General features: G+C 35.2%; 1 protein-coding gene across 6 annotated transcripts in view; it reads right to left on the reverse strand.

The window, feature by feature from the left end:
* Positions 1-27,182, reverse strand: part of CADPS2 (calcium dependent secretion activator 2) — a gene marked incomplete at both ends in the record, with an annotated part of 310,262 nt that overhangs the window by 17,881 nt on the left and 265,199 nt on the right. For 4 of the 6 annotated variants that reach the window (XM_084296611.1, XM_084296608.1, XM_084296610.1 and 1 more), the window contains 7 exons: positions 5,736-5,843; positions 14,301-14,333; positions 14,451-14,534; positions 17,959-18,033; positions 23,607-23,621; positions 24,642-24,789; positions 26,384-26,539. In XM_084296611.1, coding sequence (XP_084152737.1) covers positions 5,736-5,843; positions 14,301-14,333; positions 14,451-14,534; positions 17,959-18,033; positions 23,607-23,621; positions 24,642-24,789; positions 26,384-26,539 — 619 coding nt within the window. The remainder of the gene's footprint in view (positions 1-5,735; positions 5,844-14,300; positions 14,334-14,450; positions 14,535-17,958; positions 18,034-23,606; positions 23,622-24,641; positions 24,790-26,383; positions 26,540-27,182) is intronic. The other 2 variants (XM_084296609.1, XM_084296606.1) reach the window with 1 other exon arrangement.

A 27,182-nucleotide genomic window follows, 5' to 3' on the forward strand; every position in this document is an offset into this window, starting at 1 on the left:
TCCATTGGAGAAGACATGGATTTGATGGATGGACCACTTGGTGCACAAGGAATTGGCTGGGTGGTCGGACTCAAAGAGCTGCAGTCAACGTGTCAATCTCCACATGGAGACCAGTGACAAATGGCATTCAGGGTCAGTACTGGGACTGGCGCTGTTTAACACCTTTGTCCGTGACATGGACAGTGGGATTGACTGCACGCTGGAGGGAAGGGATGCCATCCAGAGGGACCTGGACAGGCTTGAGAGGTGGGTCTGTGCAAATATCATTGAATTTAATAAGGCCAAGTGCATCTTGGTCCTGCATCTGGGCCAGGGCAATCATAAGCACAAACATAGATTGGGTAGAGAATGTATTGAAAGCAGCCCCAAGGAGAAGAACCTGGGGGTGTTGGCTGGTGAGCCAGCAAAGCGTGCTTGCAGCCCAGAAAGCCATCTGTATCCTGGGCTGCACCAAAAGAAGCATGGCCAGCAGGTTGAGGGAGGTGGTTGTTCCAATACTAGCATCCTAGCATCTGAATCACGTTCCTGGCAAAAAGCATTTTTTTTTTTTTTTTTTTACAGAAAGAAAATATCACATCTCATCTGGACTTTTAAAATACAAAAGCCAAAAGGAGCTATGGAAATCTGAAGTGCTTAAGCATTTATACTATTCATAACAATGTCATAGCCCTGAGGACAGTCACATACATGAGCAGTCCCTGTGAAGCCAACAGGACTGGTCAGTCACACCACACCAGTTTAACACCTGTAAGATATGAGGTAGCAGGGACAAAGTTAACTTTTGCTAACAAGTGCCATCATTTACAAGCTAAGTAGGTGACCTGCTTGCCAATGCTGGCCTTTTTGGGGTGAGCACTGACTACTTTGTGTATTTATGGTAGGCTTGTGCAGTTTTCCCAGAAATTAAAGCCTAAAAAAAGTGGAAAATTCTTGTATCAGTGATTAAATGTTGATGGGTTAAAATGGTTCCCTTAAATCATTTCTTAATGTAGCAAGCAATTATTGCATAAAAGCTCATTACATATATAGTCTTAAAATTAGAATCGTACATCTGTTTACACGGTAAATTTTTCATGACAGACCCAACACAAACATAACCTATAAGATAATACTCTTAATGGCAAATAAACGAAGACTATTTTAAAGGGAAAATGTTTGAAAAGACAATAATATCCATTCTTCAGGTGCAATTAACAAGTACAAGAAATTGAGAATCTATCCAAGTGGCACTTACAAATTTTACATTACTACAGAAACTACTACATCAATGATTAACACAGCGTTTTATGCAAAATTACTTTTTTTTTAAAATTTATTTATTCTAAAGAAAACAGTTTTAATTTGTAAGTCTGATGTCATTTTAAATGCTCAGGAATAGGGAGACATTAGTTTCATTTTAAAAATTCAGGTAGCAACATGAATCTAAATCTAGGCAGTGATGATAACCTGACATTTTTATGGACATAGTACTGCTTTTATTGCAGTTAACAGTAAAAATCCATTGATTTTGATAGTGTTGAACCATGCTCCATGGGAAATTTAATGCTGGATTTTTTTACATGGATTTTACATGGATTTTTTACATCCGATAATTTTGTGACCAGATACACAGCACAAATGTTCTTACATCATCCATCGGGCACATTACCTTTATAAATAAGAGGTATATAAGTAGTATTTTAGACTTATCCTAGGTTTTTCATTTTTCCATTCACCCAATACTACTAATACAGTCTTTTCTGAAAAGATTTTTAAACCAGTGTTTGAAAAGTGTAACTTTGTTTCTAAAAATTTATTAAATATTATTTTAAAAAATCACTTCTTGCTTTAAATTATTAGACTTTAAAAGAAAAATATGTCACCTATAATAGGTGATGCTTTGGACCATAATTACAAATCTAAATCATTAGATTAATAACAAACACAGAGTGCCTGTCTTTATGGTTTGGTTGCCATACACTGAAACTGTCTGAGTCACTGCAGCATTAATGGTAGAAAATATTTGCTTTATTTGAGTTTATTAGAGACATAAACTAGTCCCACTGTAACTTCATTGTTTTAGATTGCTCCAGTGGCATACAGGATTGGAAGGAATCATATGGATCACTGAATTAACCCTTCAGGAATCACAAACATGGAACAGACATTTAAGCCAGAGGTGCTGCAGATCATCCATGTGTACAACACATTACAAAACTTTGCTAGTGCTCTTTAAAATCTGCAGTGCTAAAAACAATCAACATCTCCCTTCTCCCTCTCCTACTCACCAACTATAAACTGCTACAGATGAGAGGAGAGCATAATTTTCTGTGATGAGAATGAATTTGGTAGGTAAAATTCCCTGCTGATCCTAGGAAGAGGACCATGTCTCACAACAGGAAAACAAAAAGCCATAACAGCCTTTGACAAGTTGACCAAGCAAGGAATTCTTTGTGACTAGAAAGCTGGTGATGAAGTTGGAGAACAAGAGGATAGCACACTGACCACTGGTGCACCAGGAGCACCAAGCCACATTGTCCTGAATGCTGTCTACACACATTCCTGAGGAGGTGAAGAATGAAATGTACCCAGAAGCAAGTAATTCAGAAGAAATAGAAGAAAAAAGTAACTGCATGGGTTCTGCTGCATGATCAACAAAGGCACTGAAGAATAGGATTTAAATGGCTGAAAATGGTTCAGAGAGAAACTGCAGCCTAGTCTTCTTTCACAATTCCCTGGAGATTTGAGCATCTCTCTCATATTTAAAAAAAAAATTATATCACAAGTTTAAATTCTATTCCAAATTTTCATATTTTGTATAGGCTGGCAATACTTTTCCAGGCTTCTTAAGCACCACCACAAAACAGTGCCTATTTTTTGCCATTACTTCATAAGGTAGACATCCCATGTTCTTGGTCACTGTAATAGCTGTTAGCATAAAGGAGCCTTAAATCAATCCAATGAAATCCATGAATGAATAATTGGTAGGCATACATTTTTTGATTAAAATGGCATCTAAGGTCTGATCACTTCTAGTATTCAGAACGGTCTTTTTTGTGTGTTTTATTTGTTTTCTTTTTTTGTTTGATTGCTTTGGTTATTCTGGAAAACAAATGTTTTTCAGATTTTTCAGTGGTTGAAGCACAGACATGCATTTTTCCTGAGTTGCTTGGCTGATGATTTCTTATCTGATAGAGATACTGTATATTTTAAGGGGAAAACAATAGTCATGTACAACTGCAGCCAGTCAAATGGCTTGAAGAATATTTACACAGAAACTTCAGTATATTTTATGCTTTCTATTGAAATATGACTTGATAGAAATGAATTTATAAACAGCATCTAGGTTTCGTTTTATCACTAATTAAGGGAAAAAAAAAAAACACAACACATTAAATCTTCCATAATCACGTGCAAATTCTTGCTCAATTAAACTATTATAAATCTGAATTAATTTTGGGAAAGGTGAGTTTACACAGCGTTTAAAACACCTTTGTTTTAAATTTTCATTTGCTATGAACTTACATATTTGTTAGTGCATTTGTCTGATTCTCTCCTTTGATTATGTCCTAGTGTGATCTTATGGAGAAATGTGATACTGCCATATCTAAAGAAAACTAAAGGTACAGATAGATATTTGATACACATCATGCTTCAAAAACCATGTACATCTTTTCTCCCTCCTTGCAGCAACAACCACTGGCCATGATAGCATATGACGCATACTACTGAATAGAGGAGGACAGAAATGGCTTTGTGTCTCTAAGACAAGTAGTATGTCATGGCTTGCAACTGACACATAATTTTTTCCTTGTGTTGAAAAGCTTCATTGCTGGAGTAAAACTTGGGAGAGGTCCTCAGCCCATGTTAACTCCAATAGTACTGAGTCTCTTGGGTTAGTGGTGGTTAGCCTAACCCAAAATCATGCCATAATTTTGATAGATAGGAACTATACTGATGACTTACTGATATAGATGATCACTTGCTAGTTCTCAGACCTCTGCCCTGGCCCTGTTTGGTTTACTGCTGTGGACGTAGCCTAAGGCTTGGTCCAATTCCATTACATCAACAAAGTCAATGTGGTCTCTCCAGTGAGAGTTAGACTTGGCCTTAGGCACATAATTTTATTAACATTCAGAAAATTACAACATAAGCAAAAATAACCGCAAAGAAAAACAAAAAATAGAAACTTGAAAATGAAACATATGCTTGCAGATTCAGTGCAAAAGCAAACTGAAGCAGAAGTTGCTAATATGGTTTTAGTACTTTGTGAAGGTGCCAGCTGGATGGATGATAATTTTTCTACCCCTGCAGGGCATCAAAGCTTTTATAAAATCATTCTTTTCACACATATTAGCACTTAGCTTATTAAAACAGATGATACTTTTTTTTTTTTTTTTTTTTTTTTTTTTTTGTAAAGCTGCCTGGGAGTGTCTGGAAATATAAAATCTGAGAGATAAATCTCATTTTGACCACCCAGTCTAACAAACAACAAACACTGACATGACATACCATGGCTGAGAGTCTATGTTATGGGACCTTCTGTGACTGCCACAACTGTAGTGTCACAGTAAAGGCTGTGAATTGCTGTTATGAAAACATTTGCTGTAACTTGCATAATTAAATGAAACTGCCAGCAAAGCTTTCTAAAATACTTAGGAGATGACACACAAATAAATACATTTTGAAGTGTGTATTATATTCCAGAATTTGTTTTGCAATGGATTGCATTACACAGTGTCAGAGATGATGCATTTCCATGTTTGAATTCCTGCATAATTATAAGTGACTGACATCATTGTCATGTAAATTGATTCAAGTTTATAATAAAATAACTTTGAACTGTATTTTACATGTGTAGTTCTTTGAATTTATACAAAAATTTGATACAACGTCACCCAAAGTTTCTGCTTCAGGCAAGTCAGAAAAGGACATACTTCCTGACCACCATAAATTAGTGGACAGAACTTGATTAAGCAGAAATATGCCCAGGACTGATGCTAGTGGCCTTATAGGAGAACCTCATAAGAGGAAAATTGTGGTAGAGTAAGTAGGTGATTGTTTCTAATGAAAAAAGGGCAAATCAAGGTAGAGGAATGGCTGGGGGGAGGCTGCAGAAGTTAGCAGAGAAGCTGAGGAAAAGTAGTACAAAGACACAGAGCTGGCTGGCATTGTGTGGGCCTTGAGGATGAGGAAGAGAATTATGAAGAAGCAGGATCAAAATTTTGAATAGGAATTAAACTATTCAATGAATGGCAAACTTTAAGACCTTAACAATTTCAACTAAAAATACCATAAGAAAAAATTCCGAAAGTCGTTCCATGGTAGTACCACTCAAACCCATAGGTACACCTGGCATAGCTGGCCTCTTTCTGTATACAACCAAGCAGAGATATGTAGAAGTTCCTTATTTACGGAAATTAACTCTGCAATGGAGTCCACAAACTACATCAATCCAATTCTGTCCATTAACAAATCCAAAATTGAAACATAAAATTGTACTACTCACACTGGAAAAATGAGTATTTCAAATAACAAACTTCTAACTTTTTTATTTATGCCTTCTAGCACTTAAAATTTTTCCATGCAGAAAATAAAGAAAGGCCACGCTTGATAGCTGAAGACAACATATAAAATTCAAAAGAAAAAACAATCAACAAGGAAGAACATCTGAATGGCTTGCTGAATATCATCAAAATGCACTTATACACAGTGTAGTAGTGATACCAGAAAGCCTTGCAAGGGGAGTTACTTACATCAAATAACTTCTCTATATACATTTCCTCATTGACCTTTTCTCGAAGTATATCCTGGTTTTGTCGAACAAACATAATGTAGGTATCTGCTAGATCCATCCCGGGTTTCTGTGGAGACAAAGCAAGGACATAGAGTACTGGGGAATGGAAACAAACACCATGCAACAACTGAGACATATAAGAAGTTATACATGGTTATATACATGATATACAAAACTGAGATGGTATTACAAGGCTCATATATGTAAAAACAGCATTTAGTAAATCTGCTGTAAATTCTGAGTTAATTACCAAGTCCAGGAGGGTTCACTATTAGTAAAGTTCTCAATGTTACAACTTATGAATGCTTTCAGTCATAAACCTGCTTTGCCATATGTGAATCAAGAATGAAGTCATGGTTCTTGTCATATCAATGGCAAACTTGGACATCTTCCCCTTTGTCCTTGGTGAGGCTGCCATAACCATCCCACCCTCAAGGTCCATTCTGCTATCACATTCAGAAAATATTCAGAAAAAACACCACAGAGTTCCTTTTGCATTGCCTCAGGTTTGTTGCCATCTGGTTTCAATGTACAGCTGAACTTTGTATTTGACTTAGGTTTGACTAATTTTGATACGAAGTTTAAGCACTTCAGTGAAAGCAAATTGGTGACAATGGCACAAAAATGTTGGTGTGAGAGTAGCCCTATTTTTCTGAAACTGTTGTACTAGCATAGTCAGCTCAGAGGATGACTAGGAAGGAGCACGGACTGAAATACTTCCCTTTTTGCACCAAACCATGTCATTAGGAGTAGCAGAGTAGGCATAATTTTCATACCACACTCTTGAACACAGGACAGGTCAAGAAATGCTGCACCTACGTCAGGCCAGCTAGAGTGGTTGCTGCAGCTGCTCTTTCCTGCCTAGTTGGGATTTCTGGACCTCTTTATCCACAATTTTATTTTATTTTATTTTATTTTATTTTATTTTATTTTATTTTATTTTATTTTATTTTATTTTATTTTATTTTATTTTATTTTATTTCACACTAAACCCTTACCCTGATAGCCTGCAATGTGTTTTTCCTGGTAGCATATGCAAAGCAGGTCAGGAGTTCACCTTTCTCTAACAGGAACCAAAACTGAGCATAAGCAATTTGGAATGTCTTCTGTGTCAGGAAGTATCTTGTAAAAGTATCTTTTGCTCCCAAATAACAATTGTTGTTTGGTTTTTAAGTTCATGGTAGGCAAAAGAAGGCTGTTTTATAACTTATTTTACTAGTTTTGGCACAAAGCTATTTATAAAGGATTCAAATTCAGATTCTACATAGATTATCAAAGAGCTCTAGCGAAGGAGAACAAAGGCAGTTGTGTTTAGTCCCTGAATTCCAAGGTATAAGTCATCTCTTTTTTTCTCAGAAGCTGTTAGTGTCTCAAAACAGACAGATGCAAAGCTGTAAAAGTAAAATATTCAGCATATTTTAAAGACCTATATGCACAAACAGGCTGATATAGTTAAACTATTTACATATATTTCACAGTAAGGCTTGCCTTTTAGTTTAGAAGTGGACTTTTTCTCATTCTTTATTATCACGTATGCAACATATTATAATGTACATAAACAGGTCTGAGCACAAAAGGGAAGGAAACATGCCCAAACTGTTACCTGTCCAAAATCTGCCACTGAATTAACAGGATGAAAGAGTTCTCCTCTCAAAACTGCAGTGAATGAAACCTCCTGGATCATGAGCTTTGTCTCTTTTCCTTGGGTCTACCATGAATATGATCCAAAATAGGCTTTACTTTTTCATTTACTAATTTGCATGAATGACAGCTTGATTTCTTAAAAATAATAGTTAAATGTGGAATGACATGGTTTAATGGTCCTAGCATCTCCAACTCACACTGAAAAACTTAAAATGTTCTGAACATTTACATTGGTCATTCCAGAGGTAATGAAAGTTCATTTAAAAATCTTATCACATACATACAGATGCCTACATGAAACTATTAAGAGGAAAGCAGTACCATTTATATTTAATCTGAGTTACGAAGTTTGATCCTAAACACAGAAATAAAAATGTAAAAAAACAACAGATAAAATCATTCTTTGATTAAAAAATGGTTCATGGAAATCAAGGAATTCCAATCAAAAAAAATATGCCTTCTTCATTAAAAGTTGACAGAAATATTTTTTGAATGAAACTAGATTACAAGTGAAAACAGAAAACTACGTATTTTCCCTCAGTATACCATACGACAAGAGCTGAAATCACATGTACTTTCTAAAACCTCATAGGAAATTTATAGGAATTAGACTAGTTTTAACTTGGAGACACAATGGGAAAATATTTTGAAATCTCAGAGGGTGGGTGAAAGAGATAATCTAACAAATGAATACCTGTTTATAATTCTTGGAGATACATATTTAAATATAAAAATGAATCTTCCACTGAATGCTAAAACCTACTGGTTCTTCAATTCACACAAATTTTTCTTTTACTAAGTTCAATAAAAAAATGTTTGTCTTGCAGACAGCCAAAGCCAGAAAAATAACATTTCCCATCAGCATCAACTCTCCCCTTATCTTTGAGATGTTTACCTAGTCTTGAAGCTGTGACATATGGGAATTTCACACCTAGTGAATATATTTTCATGTATCTTGTGGCACAGGAATGTAATCATTAAAAGAATATACACAAGTAAGAGTAACTGCAACAGCTGGTGACATTTACCAATTAGAATTACAGTTCTTTAAAACACTTCATTCTTCTTTAATGTGTGCAGGATAATTATCTTTGAAATTGCTGTGGAAAAAAAATTAATTTTCCTATTAAACAGTGTCTGCCTACAGTAGAAATGTCTGGATAAGGAAGAGTAGCAATATTCTATAAGTATGTCTTTCTGTCTTAAAAACTCACTGAAATCACTGCAAACTAACCATCTTGCTTAAGGCAGATGAAACTCAATAAACATTAAATGAATCAAGAGTATATCACCTAATATTATCTCTCTGTACAGGATGCAATGATTTTATTTGTTTTCTCTAAACATGTGAAAGAAGAAACGAAAGCTATTATAAGCACTAAAACATGAATAGAAAAAACATAGTTAATGCTTTAACTTTTTTTTTTTTCCCAATAGGGATTATCAGAAGTGAACCTCTGATTACATGATCCTATCATTGTTCTACTATTTTGGTTTATTAAGTTTCAGAAAAAAAGAAACAGGCTAACAAAAAATAATAATAATAAAGCAATTGGATGTACCTTAAAATACAAACTGAAATATACTTTAAGTAGCTGTCACAGTGGACTTTTCATTACTAATATCAGACCAATCTTTAGCAATCCAATCTCTTCTGTACTCAAAAAATAAATTTTTTCTCCTTTGAATCTCTGGCAGAACATTTGCAACAGTTAATGTGAGAGAGTTATTTACACATCTTTGGGAGAAATATTTAGCCTGGTATATTTATCTGGATAAGTGTTTAGAAATGCATTTTGTCTAAAAAATTCCACTTGAAAAAAGAAGTTTTTTTTGTTTTTTTTTTTTATAATGATAGATAAAAAGTTATTGTAGGTTTGTTTTATTCAGAACCACAGACAAGATGTTTTGCCTATCTGAAAATGAAAGAGAACCAAACAAAGAGATGAATGGAGAAACTGGAAACACAAAGACATCAAATAAAATACCAGGAAATGAAGAGTTGTAAATAGGGTTACTTTGTCACTGGTTACACAAGTAACTGAATACACTGGCAAGTGAATGAGTTTAAACAAGGGTGTAGGCTTCAGCACATTCTTTTTTAGGGTTAATCACTAGTTAACCTGGCAAGATGAACATGCTGTTTGGGAAAAAAAAAAAAAAAATCCTTCTTAATTATATACTGCAAGTGCTCTTACTTCCTGCTGCTACACCTAATCCTACAGGTGCAGGTTGTCTCTTTTACTATTATATTTACTACACTGGTAGGTGGGTCCAGATCGACAGTCACTTTTTTATAGTGACAAATTCAGATAAAGAAGAAAAAGCTTAATCTTTCACAATTAAACAAGGAAACACTATCATACTGTCTATTTAACAGGGAGGCAAATTTTTAAAAACTTTTTTCCATTTTCAAATGTGATGTAGAAACTCTATTATGAATGACACGCATGCTACCACTGGTGATGGAGCATCTGGCTAAAAGTAATGCTGCATTGCCTTGAGTTCTAGACACTCAAATATTTTGCTGCTGAAAGCTCTGCAACAAGTTTAATACTGCTACTGATAGTAGCTTTTCCTTATAGGAGAGATACACTTAAATTTCAGCTTTTTATAATGCAGGTTTGTCATGAATGTCAGTAAAACCCATGTACATTTCTAAATACTTGTATGATGTTTACTCTCTGGCATTTGCCACAGCACATTTCTTAGCATCAGAAAATATTAAGCATACTCGTACTCTTGATGTTACCAAGACAGAAATGTAGTCTTCAAGTTGCTATCCCGTCAAAGCATTCATTTTTCAAAGATGAGAACAGATGTTACGGGCCAACCATATAATAACAAACCTCTTCCTATTTTGTATTTGCTATCCTCTCTGCCCCTTTCCCCTCCCCTGCATGCTGGAGGGAGGAGTTTTAGCCACAGCACAGATGTAACAATGAAGTGAAAAGGAGTGATGAGCTGGAGGGGGCTATTGTGAGAAACACAGGAACTCCTTATTAAGTGTCCACCACCTAATGAAAGAGCACATTGGAAAATTTCACTGCCTGAAATTTCTCATCTAAATACTCAAGGCTCATCACTTGTGCTTTTGAATGAGAGAGATTCCATATTTTTGGAATAGAAACTACTTGTACTCATGACAAGATCCCCATCTCCTTCATTTCTTACACATCAAATGCCTGAGCCAGGCAGGAAGCTTTGTATAATTGGTTCATTATAAAGGTAGCATTTTATTCTTACATGGTTATGAAAAATACTATTGTGCTTAAATGCAAAAAATGTGATGCATTTTCCTCACCTGTCATGTATCTTCTTGTAGATTAAAAAGCAATCTTCGCAAGGGCTAAGGTGTGTATTTTAAGTGATAACTGCCCTTCAGAACTTCAGCCATGATTCTTCAAGTGTTTATGCAAACACTTTTTCATCTATGCATAGTTTCATTGAAGCCACAGGGCAACAGAAGTGTGAAAGGGTTTGCACCAGGATCTGAATTCTGTGCTACAAAAGGTCTTCAATATTCTAGAGTTACTACAACAAAATCTGATCTTAAACTCCTTTTTTTTCCCCCATTAACAATGTTCTGCTATGTTATTTTAACTTTCTGATGCAATAACAGCTGTCCTTTTGATCTCCATTTAAGAGGTATCTCAGAAACACTGCTGACTTAAAAGAGATGATGCAGAGCTTTCCTTCCCATTCTGCAATAGCTTGTTTTTATGGATTTAAAAAAAGAGGGGATGGTTCCCAGGTTTGGGCATACAGAGGAGGATGGTAGTAGAAGCACAGAGCATGAGAAGATTCTGTGCTCTTTATTTTTAAACAGAGGTCTCCAACTAAATCCAGCTTAAAAAGTGAATGGCACAGTATGTCCACACCTTAATAAACACCCATTTCACACAAAAGTTGCTTGCTTCTTAAAACCAGATAAATAGGCAGTGCAGTGCAAGTGTGATATTTGGAAATGGAGGTGTCTGGAAGGTCCTGATGTGTATCTGCCTGGTAGGAGGCAGAGTTCCTACTTTGGCCTCTACAGGACCCCATAAGTCAAATGCTGGCACATGTGTGAGGCCCCTTTTCATACCTTTGATCCCTGCATAAAGGCAACAGCAGAGTAAGAGGCCTGGCATTGTGCGAGTTGTGCACTGCTGTCAGCCCTGGGTCCTTCAAATGGCCTCTGTGCACTTGGTATGACAGGTGGCCTACATGGAGTGCGGGAGGATTAGGTTCCTTCTGTGCCCTCTAAATGACTGGCATAGATTACTGGCTCCTACAAAGGGATTTAAACATACCTTTCTGAACAAAAAGAAGTATATAAATATGCATGTAACTGGATGCTCAATTTGTATAAGTAATTGCTCCGGTTATATTTGTAAATGAGGCAAATGTGTATAGAAATGACGAGCTAGATACACAATTATTTGTGTGCAAAACTGACTTACATGATGAGAAACTGAACACAATGAAATTATCCAAATGATTTAGGAATAGTAATCATTTGAGATTAATACATATTTTTGCCCTTGTTGTACTGCACTCTTTCCCTATTCTCATTAATTAACTGGCTATGTGAACAGAACATTAAAGAAAGAAAAAAAAATAGGTTTTACTTCTGCATCTCCTAATGACTGCTTGGGCTGTAAGAGAAACTAACAGTTGTATCAGATTTGTGTGATTTTATTTTTATTTTTATTTTTTTTAATGCAAGCTAAATCAGCACCTGTATTCTCTAACAACAAAGCAGAACATTAACAAGAGAACAAATTGTATCCTTGAAGTAATGCTAATATTTATAATGTTTGTGCTATTTTTCTCCAAACATTTGTTTTGTTTTACATGCACAGCAGCTACAATTTCTTTCACTTCAGAGTGTAGCACACTGTGACAATTACCAACAAAAACAGCATAATAGCAACTAGATCTTTCCGTTATTGTTTTTAGGAAATCATAAACTATCATTGTCACTACTCTTCTTAGTCTGGGTTGTTTTGCACTGTTCCTAATATTTCTGTTGGTATTTCAGTTACTAAACCAGACATAGTGTTTATATATCCCTGTACACTGTGGTTGGGGAAAACAATGAGAGTTCCTTGTGACTGTGCACATACCACTTCCTAAAGGAGCATTCTGAAAAATGGAGACGTGTTGAACGTTTTCTTAAACAGGTTAAAACCAAAAGATATATATATATATAGATAGATAGATAGATAGATAGGTTTATTCACAATTTTCTGGAAAGATTAATGAACAGAAGGGCAGATAGAAACACCGAACATTTTTGCAAAATTATCTGCCAAACAAACTGCAAGTCTGAGTCCACATTTCCCACCCTGGCCCTGAGAAGCTGAAGACTGCCATCCTTGTGTCACAAAACTTAACATCTAAGTTGTCTGTATTAATAGAATTAACCTTCTCCTCAAAATGACCAAGAACCATCCAAGAATGTCCTTCTTTCTGAATCCTTTATTTCTATTTTGATTTACCTTTCCCTTTTTGTATCCCCTTTCTCTTGCATCCTACCTACCTCTTAAAACATTCTGCTTAGTATTGCTTTAATTTTCTGCTAACATCTCTTGTCTATTTTAAAAGTTAACTCCTTCTTATTTCACTACAAAACAGCACATTTTTCCCTCTTTGACAAATATTCAGCTTGGAATCAAAGATAAAAAAAAAAAAAAAAAAATCTGCTGAATTCACACACTTAAACAAATGAACAAACAAACAAAAAACCTCAACATCCTTTTAGCCCCCCAACCCATTCTTCCCTAGATCCACCAGTTGCCAAGACCCCAAGGACAACTGTAAGGTGAACAAATGAGATCTTCCAATTGAGGTGGGGTATGGGGGAAGAACACAGTCATTTAACAAAGTACAATCTCGCACATATTTGAAACTATACCGAATGAGAGGGCTGCACTTTGGGGTACCTATACTCCTTCGACTACAAAGAATTGAATTCCAAGCACAGAATAACATTTTTAGAAGTATTCATCCCTGGGCCTACTGTGTTTGCATTTAAGCCACATCCATACTTGCAGCTACATGACAAGGAGGGAGAGGAAGAGAGAGTATAGAATTATTGAAAGAATTTCTAGCAACCATATAGTGTAGTGCGTCTGTGGCTCTATGTTTATAACTGTATTTATGTAACATCGTTAACATAATTTTAATCATTTTTTCCTATGCTTGGCAAATATGATTGTCTTAGAATCACATTAAAATCAGTGAGAACATAGATTTGTAAGAGAACAAAGAACATTTTTGAAAGCAATATTGACAATATTTGTCTGGAAACTTCTGTGCTTTATTGTAGAAAAACAATTCATTTATAATACTCTAACGAAATATTTTAATAGCTGAATTTTGGTTTTATGTGTAAAATAGCTCCAACAGCAACCCTTTTTAGTTTTTATTCATACCATAGAAACATTGCATAAACAATGGTAAATCAAAAAGAGATTTAGCAAGCAAGGGATTAAATAAACCAGATTGGGTCCTAAAGTATGAAATTAATGAATAATGGATATTCAAGGATGATGCTTTTACTTGTGGCTTATCCTCCACAATTGAAAAATATATCCAAATGTTGGAAAGACCCCCATAAAAGAGTATCTAGGTTACAATCCTCACTCTTCCACAACTGAAAAAGTGCATTGAGAATAACCTTTCTAAGCTTTGCTTTGAGAGTTACTCATTGCTTAAGGGAAATGAAATGCCCTCTGAGTGTTGTAGTGGTTGTTTAAATACTCTGTGTAAAGCTATAATGAATCTCTGTAGGAAAGCAAAATGTCAACAATAAAAAATGTGGGCTAACAAAACCCCTATTTTTTGAATTATTATTAACACAGGGAAAAAAAAAAAAAAAGGTTGTACTTACGGGAACGTCAACATATTTTGCAGCTGCTTTCACCTTTAGAAAATTAAAAATAAAATAACACACAGTAAGTGCTTACTACTACAGATTGTGTGCTATTTTAGAATCATGCATGGAAAGAAGAACAGAAGCATTGTGAATTCAAACACTTACCGTGAATGAAACTAACGAAGAGAAGAAAGTGCCTTCATCGTATCTTGACAATTTAGACAGCACACCTTCTAACACTGAAACAACCTGGAGGAAAAGCACGGAGCAAAACCAAAACGCACAACATGAGAAGTAAATATTTTGAATGAGAATGTGAATTTTTCTTACTCAGACTTCTATTGTTCAACAAGGCAAACTGATTTGATCAACAATCTGATCACTTTCTCTCACACAAAGTGCTGAAATCATGGCAAACATTCTTTTTTCAGCTTTCTTGATGACCCTGCTGATAGAAATGACTGTTTAACCACTGCAGAAATAGAAACCAAACCCCAATTTTTTCTTAAAAACCGATACCACTTTGCTGTCCCTAGACTACATGGTTAAATACAGGAGTGTGTGTACACAGCATGTATTCTGGGTAGAAAATACACGTTGTTTTCTAGGACCACAGTTTCTATGATCACAGTTTCAAAGATGATGGAACACAATTGCTAAAGCTGATTATCTCAGTATCAAGTTCCTCTTATCTTTGTTATTGAAAAGAAACCCAGTGCTGATTTCATCCAGAAGTGTAATTGCACTAGTGATTTCTGTCAGCTCATCTTCAGCAAGAGCAACAACTACTGCATGGCCAACAAGGGGCAAGAAAATGTAGGCCCCACATCTCTGATATGGTGGGATTCCTTTCCCCAGTGCTTCCACCTGTGACTCTCTGAGGAGGAGGAGTCTCCAGCAAGACGCATCTAAAGATCTTTTTGCCAAAAAACACACGCACACAAAATCTCTTATTAACTGTATTAATTGCAGACTAAATGTTAAAACTTTCCAAAATAGCCTTAATACAAAAAAATTCCTTTCTCATGTTCCTGTGAAGCTATGTTGCTTAAGTCAATCGTGATGTATGACATAAAGTATGTCAGCCACTGTACGCGTGGACATTTATTTTACACATATGAATTGCCTTCCAGTTTATATAAAGATTGTTTTAAAAGTCATCCCTTGCTCCAATACAGTCATTCCCACAACCACGAGTATCATTTTATGAGTGTGAGGACAGAATAAAATTCCATCTGGCATGCTGTTAATGGGCACTGTAACAGTGTCACAACAGTGTCACCTCCAGAGGAACTGAGATCATCACTTTACAATAAGCCCTGCTCTTAACAGTTCAAGGAGCAGGAGCAAGTGCAAGCCTACATTTGTCATTTATCAATCTAACCTGTCATATTTACAGTGATTAATTAAGACACTAGTATGCAGGCGCTGATCAAGGAATTAAACCACTTCACAAGCTACCAGAGAAAATGGTGGTTGCTTCTGCACACCATGCACAGTTTAATTACAGTTCCTTTATTAGATCAAATTCCCTCTCTCTGCCTTGCTGTTGCATGTCTGTGAGAAGCCACTGCTCATGCACTGCAGACTCTCATACTCATTTTATCTGACTGGCAAGGATGCTTTCTGCAAAAGGGTGTGAAATCTTATTGTGCAAAGACCCACTATGGAAGAGGCTAATATTACAAACAACATGGTGCCCACATTGCCAACAAATGGTTCCAATACAAGTGGGACACAAAAGATCAGAAAGAAAAACACTGCAGTGTCAAGGATATCCATTTAAATGAAAGTGGTAGTTATGAAGCTGGAAACTTGTTTTCTGAGATCTCACTGTACAGACTTGTGAAGCTCTAAGAACATCTCTGCCTATACCTCCGATTCTCTGAACTGGTTGACGTGCTGAACCTGAGACGTGCTGCACTTTGTTTCACTGTTTAGTGCTATTCCTGTCATTTGTTAAATGCTTTAGCTTGGCAAGCCTCGCATATAAAAATCACATTCTAATCTTTACAAAGTAGAGTCTCACTGGAGTGAAAGTATCTCATTTCCATTGATGACTTGCAGCTAAAAACAAATATTGAAACACTTATTCCACTGGAATACAACGGAAATAATACAGAGGCAAAAACTAAAGAGTAATGAAAATATATGATGAAAAAAAAAATAACTTGCAGGGATATTATGCACGTTGATGTGCTTTTTTCCTGGCCAAAACTGAGAGTTCATCAGCCTTCCTCAGAGGCTTTCCACTTTGAAACAGAAGCAATGTCACTGGCATTTCGTATCTCAAGTGAGGAGAGATTGGTTAAGCTCCTAATGATCATCCAATGACACAAAATACTTGCTTTCTGTTCTGAGATTTCAACCTCTCGTAATAGTTTATGTGATAACTAATAATGCAAATCCCTCTTTACTGATGGCAATCGTCGCTAGAATTCGTATATATATCCAGAAGGAATATGATTGTTTTCCTCCTTGTTCTGTAATTCCAGATATATTAAAAACATATTAAAAGGATTAACTTCTAATAGCATAATTTGCTCTGATTAAATGCACCCCCCCTTAATAATTCTAAAAAAGCCTGACAGGTTTGTTCAGAATGATGACAAACTATAAATCTCAGCCCTGCCAAGTCAAACCATTTGTAGTTATTTTTACATTAATACACCATGAAGAAAGAAGAAAATGAATATCTTTTTTTTTTTTTTTTTTTTTTTTTTTACACATTTATCAACAAGTGCATTTTGCTTAAACTTCTATAAGAATTCTATAAAAACTTCCTCTTCAACTCATGTGCAAGCGTGGTGGAGGTTAATCTAAAGGAGATTCTTCCTCCCCCTCACCCCCTGCCTGCAAGCTCTAACAAATGAAAACAAAGGCATAATGAAAATATGACCACCGTCTTAGTTTTTCTCACTAACTCACAATTTGTGCATGGCTAATTTCTCCTACTCTGAATCAGGTATTTCTGGGTAATTTGTAATTCACAAATAGCAAAACATCTTGTAAAATGTTTCTGTTCTATCATTATCTGCCATGTTCTTCAAACAATTAGTGACTGAAAGCATTTTCTTTTATATTAAACACTTAAGACTTCTTCTGAGTCGTACAGTAACACAAGACATTATTTAGGTTTTCTTCATGTATTCTCTAAGCATATTTTCTTTTAAAATATTATAAAGCCTGCAAAAACAATTTAAAGAAGTAACAGCATTACCTTAATATATATTATTTTTAAATTAAATGGTTTGTGAAGTAAAATTACATTTAAAAGTTATACCAATACTCTAGATGTTGTTCATCTCTCTCTATAAAAGTAATTTAAATACTACTTGATGATGGCGAGAAAGTTTTCATGTGAAAAATTAAACAAAAAGTAGAACATGCTATTACATAAGATAATATTGACATAATCATGTCCTACCAGTTCTATCTGATTAGGAAGTTGCACAGAAATTTTTTACCTTATGGGTTATAAAATTTAATTTTGTAAATTCAATATTATTTGGATGACTGCTTTACAAATCATGTTATTCCCCCATCCTCTCTCCCCCCCCCCCCCCCCCCCATGCTATAGCAAACCTGCACAATACTTAAAGACATTTTAAAAGTTTGGTAATTAGAGAAAAAATTTCTACTTTGTTATAAATTAAAATCTAAATTGTTTTACCTTTGAAACAAGAAGTGAAATAATTTCTTTAACAGTTTCTTCAACCAAGTCATCTATTTTTGAATGGTACTGTTGCTGTTTTTCAAAAGATAAAGAAGCATTAGCATGTATATGAACACACACTTTTGTCATAAGTCATAAACGGTACAAAGCTGATAACCCTGCCAGATCAGATTTACTTAAAATTATCATTTTGAACATCAGAAGAACAAACCCTTGAAAATGATCCACCCAATCAACACTTTCTTACATTCTGTGTTGAAAATTTTCCCATGTACACTGTTGAGTTAAGCAGCTAATGGGGTTATTATTTAGATGAATTGAGTTCTTATTCTTATTCAGGCGAAGGAATGTGAAGGATACTTTTTGTCTTCTCCTATATAATTAAGGTGGCCATGTATTTTTTTCTAAAGGGTTGGTTTAGCTGCAGAAGCAAAAAGACTAGAATAAGATTTAATTAATACAGCATTTCATGTCTGACAACTCTCATTCATAAGTTATTTTAAATGTCCTCTAGAAATAAAACGAGCTTCAATTGTTCACCCTAAAAGAGCCTTTCTGTTAGCACAGTGAGCTGCAGTTTATACAAATCTTACAATATGCTCAGGCAAGGGCAAAATTAAAATTTCATCAACAAAGCAGAATAGATGGTAACAAATTAATAGGCCATAAAAGGCATAATAAAACAGACTTCATTCTCCATAGTCTTTTTCTTTTTCATAAAGAAGGTGCCTTTAAGTAAATGCTTTTAAAATAAATCTGAAAGACTTTTTAGATAATACTACAGAGTTCCCTCCTGAAATTAACAGGAACTAGGGATCCCATTCTGTCAAGGAGGCACATCAATTTAAACAGTAATTCTTCCTTAGAAACATTTATCTGACAGTAAAGATTGTCCCCAATAGCCACTTCACAGAAAATGTGACTTGTAAAGACTAACCCTATCTTCATAGTTCAAGGCTACTTGGAACAGCTAACAGCATAATGCTCGGAGTAAAAGTACTGAGGTCAGTACAAACATTAGCCTAACTTAGCAGCTGCCAGCTGAATAGTTTTCAGAGTTTTTAAAGGCTATTTTTCATCTGTCTCAGAGTTGCCATACAAATCAAAACATTAAATCTGATCTGCTTAATATATTTAGGAATGATTTTCTAAATGCTACATCTACTAAACTTGCATTCAAATTAAGAGAGAGTAAAACTATGAAATGTGTTTACCCATGCACGTGTATCTATTCCACATACTAACTACTGCTCTTAACGTGTGTTAAGCTTTGGTTTTACCTTCTTCATGAAAGTTTAAAAACACTTGGAAAACAGGAATACAGGTCTCAGACAAATATGAGCCAACAATTCAGAAGAGCAAAAGAATGTAATAAATACATTAAAGAAATTTCCATAGTTCTATATATAATTGATTCTAACCATATTAATGCATTGACTAATATCTGCTAAGGACATAAATGATCCATAAACTGTCTGTGACATTGTGATTTACACAGTCTTCAAAAGGCAATGATTTCTTAGTCTCTAAAAACAATAAATTATTATATTACCACAGATGTACGTCAAAACCATACATATTCCTATAATCTGTGAAAAAATCACTGTGGTCCCTCCCATAAAGCTTCTGCAAATTTACCTCAACCACACATTAAATTCATGGATATATGTATATTCTAAAATCAGTTCCTACATTTTTGCATTTTTATTATTATTTTTTCTATCATCACAGGTAAAATATAATTTTGTGTCAATGGAATATAATCTGTAAGTAACTTTTCTCGTGACCAAGAAAATCAAGAAAAAATTCCAATTATTCAAAAATCACAAAAAGCTTCCAAAACTGATTTTTTTTTTTTCAGAAATAAGACTTGACTTTTTAAACCTGAATTTTGTTCTTTTTTTTTTTTTTTTCAAAGATTTATTTTGCAAACCATGAGATCAGAAATTCTTTTAACCCACTCCACTCCAGTGCCAACTTCCATCAAAACAGCCACCCCTGACAAAACAAATTTTCAGATCCTCATGGAAGATTATTTGACTCCAGATAATAGGCTTTAGGAAGATTACAAATATTGTAGAATTCAAGATAAAATTGTAAGAGCTAACAAGGTAGTACGCACAATCCCCAAAACCAGCACCCAAAGGACTCCAGCTTTTCTACTTCTGCCAAGCTTACTCTGTGAGAGCAGACAAATCCCCACCCCTTTTCCAGATAATGGATAGTTGTGTCCTTATATTCCTCTGCTGGCTGATATGATCATGGTCCACTTGGAGTCTGAACGTAGCTTCCACAGCTGAATGGTTTGAATGCATGATGTTGTGCAGTCATTCAGTGTGATTCCAAAGTCCCTGATTGGGATAATGCAGAATCTAGTTCCAGCTTTCCAGCTGCCCTTGAGTAACTCTCAGTAAAATATGAACAACTGCAGCTATACATTTAGGAGGTACACTGGACAAAGCCATGCTTAGCTGCAAAGTGCCATGGGACATAGCCCAAAATGACTTTCTAGCTGGTCTTCAAAATTTGCCTCTATGTTCCTAGTAACAGGCCCAGTACTGATATTTGAAAGAGGACAAAGTATTTTAGTGCCTTTGGACAACTGTACTTATGGGAACAGAAGAGTTTGTTCCTGTAGTGATCAGCTGAGAATAGTAACCTGCTCAGTATAACAACCTGTTCTGTTCCCTCACTGTCCCAATATTGGAGGTGACTTTAAATTACTTTTTTTTTTTTTTTTTTAAAAAACAACAACAACAACAACACAACAGGATAATTAAAAAAAGCTTTTCAAGATTTCTGTTTTGCTTCTTTTAAGGTTGGATGGCTCTGAAAATAAATTGCACATGACCATCTGAAACAAAAGGGTTACTACCAATATATAACAATACTACCTGCATGTTAAATTTCTTCTGCACTTTTGCTATCAAATCAGCTATAAACCTCTACAATTTATGCAGTTAAATGAGTCTTTAAATTTTATAATTTTATGAAATAGCTTTAGAAAAAAGCCCATCAAATGAGAGAGTCCACTGTTGTTTTCTTATTTTTTTTTCCTATCAATATCCACAGCACTACTCGTGGTATATTCCACTGAAATGGCACATCACTCATTTTTGCCCAAATAGAAAAGTACTGTCTCTCTTCTTTTATGAGCATGACAGGGAAGGTGGAATTCTGAAACAACTAAAATATGTTCTGTGTATGTTCTGCTATGAGCACTAAGAAGTGTAGACCAATGGCATTTACTCCGTTCATACTACCCAGTTACACAAAACAACAAATACGCTCCTGCTCATAACTAAGTACTTGTCTACCTCAGTGGCCGTAGAAATATATTCTGCTGGAGTCTTGCCTCCAGCAATATTTCCTGTGTGATTCTTGCCTGTCTACCATACTCAAAAACATGAATTTTACCAGAATATTTCAGTATCTAGATTGTAAAGTTAACAGGCTTTAAACTATTTATGTATTTATTTATTGCAAAACAACAAGGGCTGAAAAATGAATGGATGTTGTGTGACAAAAAAGGTTTCCCTTACTGCTGCTTATTCATTTGACTCAGGATACATGGGCTGTTGGCTTCTGGTTCAGGAATGAATTCTGGTTCAGGGTGTGGGATACTGTTCAGCACACAACTAGTCCAAAATGTATGAACACACATACACTGAAACTAGTAAGATGAACAGGCAACTTTTTGAAAAATAGCAGCAACTGGTATGTTACTTAGCTGTCTCACTGTACCCTTCTGCTGTGACCCAAGAATTGCCATTCTGTTGGCTATGAAGACCACAGGTGGCTATGAATAAGGCTACGGGGACCATAGTTAATCTGAAATAAGGCAATTCTCCCTTTGACGTTGCTTCTCAAACCCTCTTAAGGTGGCTGTCAACTAATGAAGAAGGCATCCAGCCTCTTCAAACACAATGTACTGATTGTGCCTGTATGCTTCTCTTAGCTTTTGATACGATATGAAAAAGGGAAGGAGTGGAGTCTTTCTTAATGGTAGACCTGGGGACTCTTTCTAAGAATGGACTTACCTGGAAGACATTTGGGAAGATGCTGAGAACTAAATGAAGTAACATAGGAAAACTAGGAGACTCAATCAAACTTAAACTATAAACTCAGGGTGCTGTTATTGGTGACCATGACCAGAATGCCCTAATGATAGGGTAAGTAACAACTCCCTCCTATCTGACAACAAAGGGTGAAAACTTCTGCAGCTGACTCTAACTGAAAAAAATACACAAGTGCTTATAGCTCTGTACAGTGACTGAAAAGATCATGCTGTATTCAAAGAGATGTTTAAGTCTATCCATTTAATGAAATAACACCTTCCATCACTTGGACAGTAAGTTCTAGAAATTGTCATATGGTTATTCAGTGTTGAGTTTTAGATGAATGAAAAGACCTTTAATATATTTTTTTTACTCGGGCCTTATGGAAATCTTTTCTTGACTGGCATAAAGGACCACATCTTAGCTCAAAATGAAGAGGCCAAGTAGGAGTTATTGGAAATGGCAGAGATGTTATTGAGGAGCCAGAAATGCAACTGTTCATGTCATGAAATGCTCTTCTGCCTTCTTTAGCAGATGGACAGATTCCCAAATTATTTCACCCAAGAAATCTTCAAGCATTTCAAGCAACTATGATATCAACTACAAATGACTGAAAATCCTATTTTTTATTATTATTCTGAAACAGCCTTGTGAATGGAAGAAACTCAAAGTTCATGAGAAAGAAAGTTTCCACATTGCCTGATAATTTCTGGTATATGAAGAATTTGAGATTCTTTTGGTTGATTGGATGAATGGGGATGAAGATTTATTTGGGAACTTTGAAATAATATTTGAAATATTTTATCACAGGTCAAAAAAAAAAAAAAAAAAAAAAGCACTGGAAGCATTTGGGGTCATGGTCAGACCTAGCAGAGAATAAGAGCTGTATTTCTGTTTGGAGGTTGATAGAGCTTGGTGGAGCTCTATGATGGAGCTCTATTTTCAATGATGGAGCTTGAAAATCTACAGAAAGAGGAGATTTCAGAAGAGAATATGGTGAGCGTCTGCAGTCCAAAAGGTAACAGTGAATGCTGAACTTTGTTTCTGAGGGGGACAGGCTGAAAATGCAGGAGATATAATGCAGAGCAGGTGAAGGGGATGGTGTGATTGTGGAAAATGAGGCATCTCTCTGCAGCTCGTTATGGTGGCATTGGTATTGCTTTTTCCTCAAGAAGGGCATGCACATGTGTGCAGGTTACTGCTCAGACAATAAGTAAAAGATGAACCAGGCAGTAACACCTATGGTGAACAGCTGCTAGTTGTGGTTAAATTCTGATGAGCACGAAAGTTGTTTGTTGCTATTTTGCTTCACTGAGAGGCGCAAGAGTCTTTTTACTTTGTAATACAATAAAACAAGACACTGGGTCTGAAAAGAAGAGTGAAGAATTCATCTGGAACAACCTTAAGAGGATGAATGAGGAAACTTAGAAGCTGATGATCTAGAAAGGTCAGTCTGTAAGGGAATTTCTAGGGGTAGGTTAGCAAACAACAACAAAATCACCACTATTTCCACTTAAAATAAAAAATGGCAGTTAATAACCAAAGAAAAAATGTGGACTAAAAAACAATGAAAAAACACTTACTTACCCATTGACTAGCAAACTGGTTCATGTCACGGAAAACCAAAAGGAAAAATAAAGATGACAAGGTAGAACAGGGAAATGATGAATGTCTCATTGAATTGGGAAAAAAAAAAAAAAAAAAAAAAAAAGACAATTACATTGAATACACTAACTCAAAAAGATGAATTAATAAAATGAAAAGCACAGTACAGAAATCGGAAAATCAACAGAAACAATATGACCAATAATAATGTGACCAATATAAACCTGTCCAAAGCACATTTTTTTGTTGCCAAGTTCTGACAAATATTTTTACTCTCTCTCCAAAACAAGATTACACTAATGCATTAGTACTAATGCATAGCAAGAACAGTTTTAATTTTATGCTTGTAATCTCACCAGTGTACACAGTATGCCCTTTTTCACTTTGTGTATTATTCCTGCTGAGAGTGACAAAATGGGAAGTACAGTAGTCAGTGAAGCCTGTATTTCCTTCAGAAATACATCAGTGCTTCAACTGTGGAGAATCTACAATCCCAGTAGCAGATGACTACCAAAATGATCTTTGACCTTGGAAATCAAAAACAAATCCCATTAAATTAGCTGATTATTTCTTTCCTCTATTTTCATCATGTTCACAGGCATGAGTGCTAAGTGTATGAGCCAATTAAAACAAATCTTACTCAATTAAAACCTGGCTGCAAAGGACAATGTTTTGGCTCTATTTTACTATTACAAAAGAGTCCTGAAGAGGGCTGATGATCTGCTGTAACTCAAGAGAAATTCCCAGAGTGGCTGTGAATCAAGAAATCCTCTGATTGTCTACAGACTTACAGGTCACAGCAAATAAATTACAGAAGCACTCTGTGTCTTCTCTGGTGGAGGATAAGGGGTAGTGTTTTGAGTGATGCTTCTAAGGAGCAGTCTATGCAAGCTCTTGTACAGAGTGCTACATGACACCTTTCAGTTAATTTGAAATTAATCTACTAGAGACAGTCCATGGAGTGAGACATTTCAGATTAACTGAACATAGGAATTAAGCATACAAATTTTCACTTACCTCTTGCCCTCCATCCAGAATGCAGAGTTTAGCTGTCTGTTTTTTGGCATCAACTAAGACATTAAACATTGTACACAGAGAAGAAGGAATACGCAAGTCTGTTGATTTGTTTGTCTTTTGCAGCTTGAGTTCAAATGCAATTCTTGTTCTGTTTATTAGAACACAATTCATAAAATGAGTCTCTCTGATAATTCTGAACAACCATTACAAAAGTGTATAAACGCTATCTAAACATCTTGACTTAACATGACTATACATCCACGTGAGGAGATTTCAGAAATGAAATTCTGTAAATGCAGAATATCCACCCATTCAATAAACAATTGTATTGATGGTAATCTCAAGGTTCTTCACTGCTTCAGCTAATGCATTTGAATAATAAAAGTATTATCTTCTTGCCTACTAGATAACAATATGCTTCCTTGTATGGCGACTAAGAATGATTTAAAGCAATAAAAAAACCAACATTTTCCATCTCTTCTATGTTAAAATGTAGTTTACCATAACAAGTACTTGCTTCTAAGAAATATAATTCAAAAATCCTCCTTTATTAGAAAAGGGAATTTCATTGAAGGAGTTTATTATTAAGCAAATATGAATATTTATATTGAAACATAAGATATATCATGAGATTCATAATACAAAAAAAAACTATTCTCATACCAGTACAAATAAGGAGTAACATCAATAAAATAAATGCTAATAGTTCAGAATACATAAATATAAAAATGTTTTATTTCCACACTTATTTGTAAATGTGCATAGCAGAAATTGACACAGTATTTTACAAAATGGGAACAAGTATTCCTGTATCAAAGGTTTTCTTTTTCTTTAGCCCTCCATATCACTGTTCTAAATTTTCTGTTTGACACTGTTGAATTGTCTACAAACTTTTTTTTTTTTTTTCCTCATTCTCTTATTTTATTTTTTCTAAATCAGTATTTTCTTGTGTTTGGACTAAATTTTCTCTGTATGTGGAATCATGGCTTCTGAGGAACTAAATAAGAGATCCCTGTAAATTTTCTATACATACAGATATTTATTCTAAATTCAATGACATTTACTGAAAACTATGGCACAGATCTTTTCAAATCACCTATGATTAACTTAGAAGAATACACCCATAATTATAACATGCAGGTTAAGAAAACAAACAAAACAAAACAAAACAAAACAAAACAAAAAAACAACATAATGTTTTCTGTGTAATTTCCAGACACTTAGTGATATAAAACAGTTTTAGTTGGATGGTTCATAGATGCTCTTCCTTTCCTATATGAAATGCTGTATCCTCTTTAGTTTGCAATATCTTTCTTAGAGGTAGTACTCTAAAATGATAAATGAACTAGTATCATTAACTGAAAGTAAAGACTAACACCATAATGGAGAATTGAAATGTATATTTTTTTTATCAGTAGAATTCTGAAATTTGTTAGCATTTGCCAAAAATATGGAATGGAAACAAGATGTGTCATTGACTTCCAAGGGACCGCTCACATATGTAGAAATTCTCCTTGCTATTTTGCAGATTTTGTCAAATTGCTGGTTCTCATGTGCTGGGAAATAGATGTCATGATCCCTTTCTACTTGCCCTGATTCCTATGACCTTTCCCTATATGTCTGCTGCTGATCATTGCAGGAAACAGGATTCTTATACTGATGCACATCTGTGCACCAGTATAATTGTTCCTATGTTAATTTTCAAATCTCTCCCCATTTTCAATTGGTCATTTCAACTGTACCTTTTAACGCAGGCTTCTATCATGTCAGTGGCCATGAGTTTAAGTCTCTGTTCTAAGTGGTGGGCAAATTCTGGTTCTGGCCAGTGAAGATCAAAAACAAACATCTGTAGAGCATCCAGTTTCCAAAAAAGATCTTCTGATGTAGCCGAGCCATTTCTATAAGAAACAAAACAAAACAAAATCCCCAAGAGACAGAAGATAAATGTATGGGTGTCTATCCCATTTGTTGCAAAATTATCTAGCACAACAAGATTTCCTTATCACCCCCCCCTCTTCCTCCTTCATTTCACTGTATCTCATCATACATCAGAATGCTCATCAGAATGCTCTTATTCTGAGGATGTGAAAACGGTAATGTGAAATTTAAAATAATTTCAACTTTAAGATGAGAAATATGGCAGGTTAAGGGAGGCTAGGTGCGATGATGGGGAACATGGAGAAATGATGTAGCCCAAATTTCAGAGCAAGATTGGAAAAATAAAGGATAAACAAATATTAATTTGTTAAGACCTTTTAAAATGGTTAAGATTTTGCATACATTTTCTTCCTTTCATAACTCAGGTAACTAAACCTACCAAAGAAATGAGGACACTAGTAGTTATATCATAGAAAAAATACCCAGACAAACAGTCCCTTGATAAATACTCATTAATTTAAGCAGAGTGAATAACATCAGATCTCAGTGGAAAAAAAAGAGAACAGGAACCATTTAAAGAAATTTGTGCAAAAACAAAATGGGGGATTAATATGGCTCTGTATCACCTCAGATCATCCATGTTTTCAAGTTCTTCTTCTGCCC

The sequence above is a fragment of the Netta rufina genome, assembly GCF_964035555.1.
Source record: "Netta rufina genome assembly, chromosome: 1".
NCBI classification, from domain to species: Eukaryota; Metazoa; Chordata; class Aves; order Anseriformes; family Anatidae; genus Netta; species Netta rufina.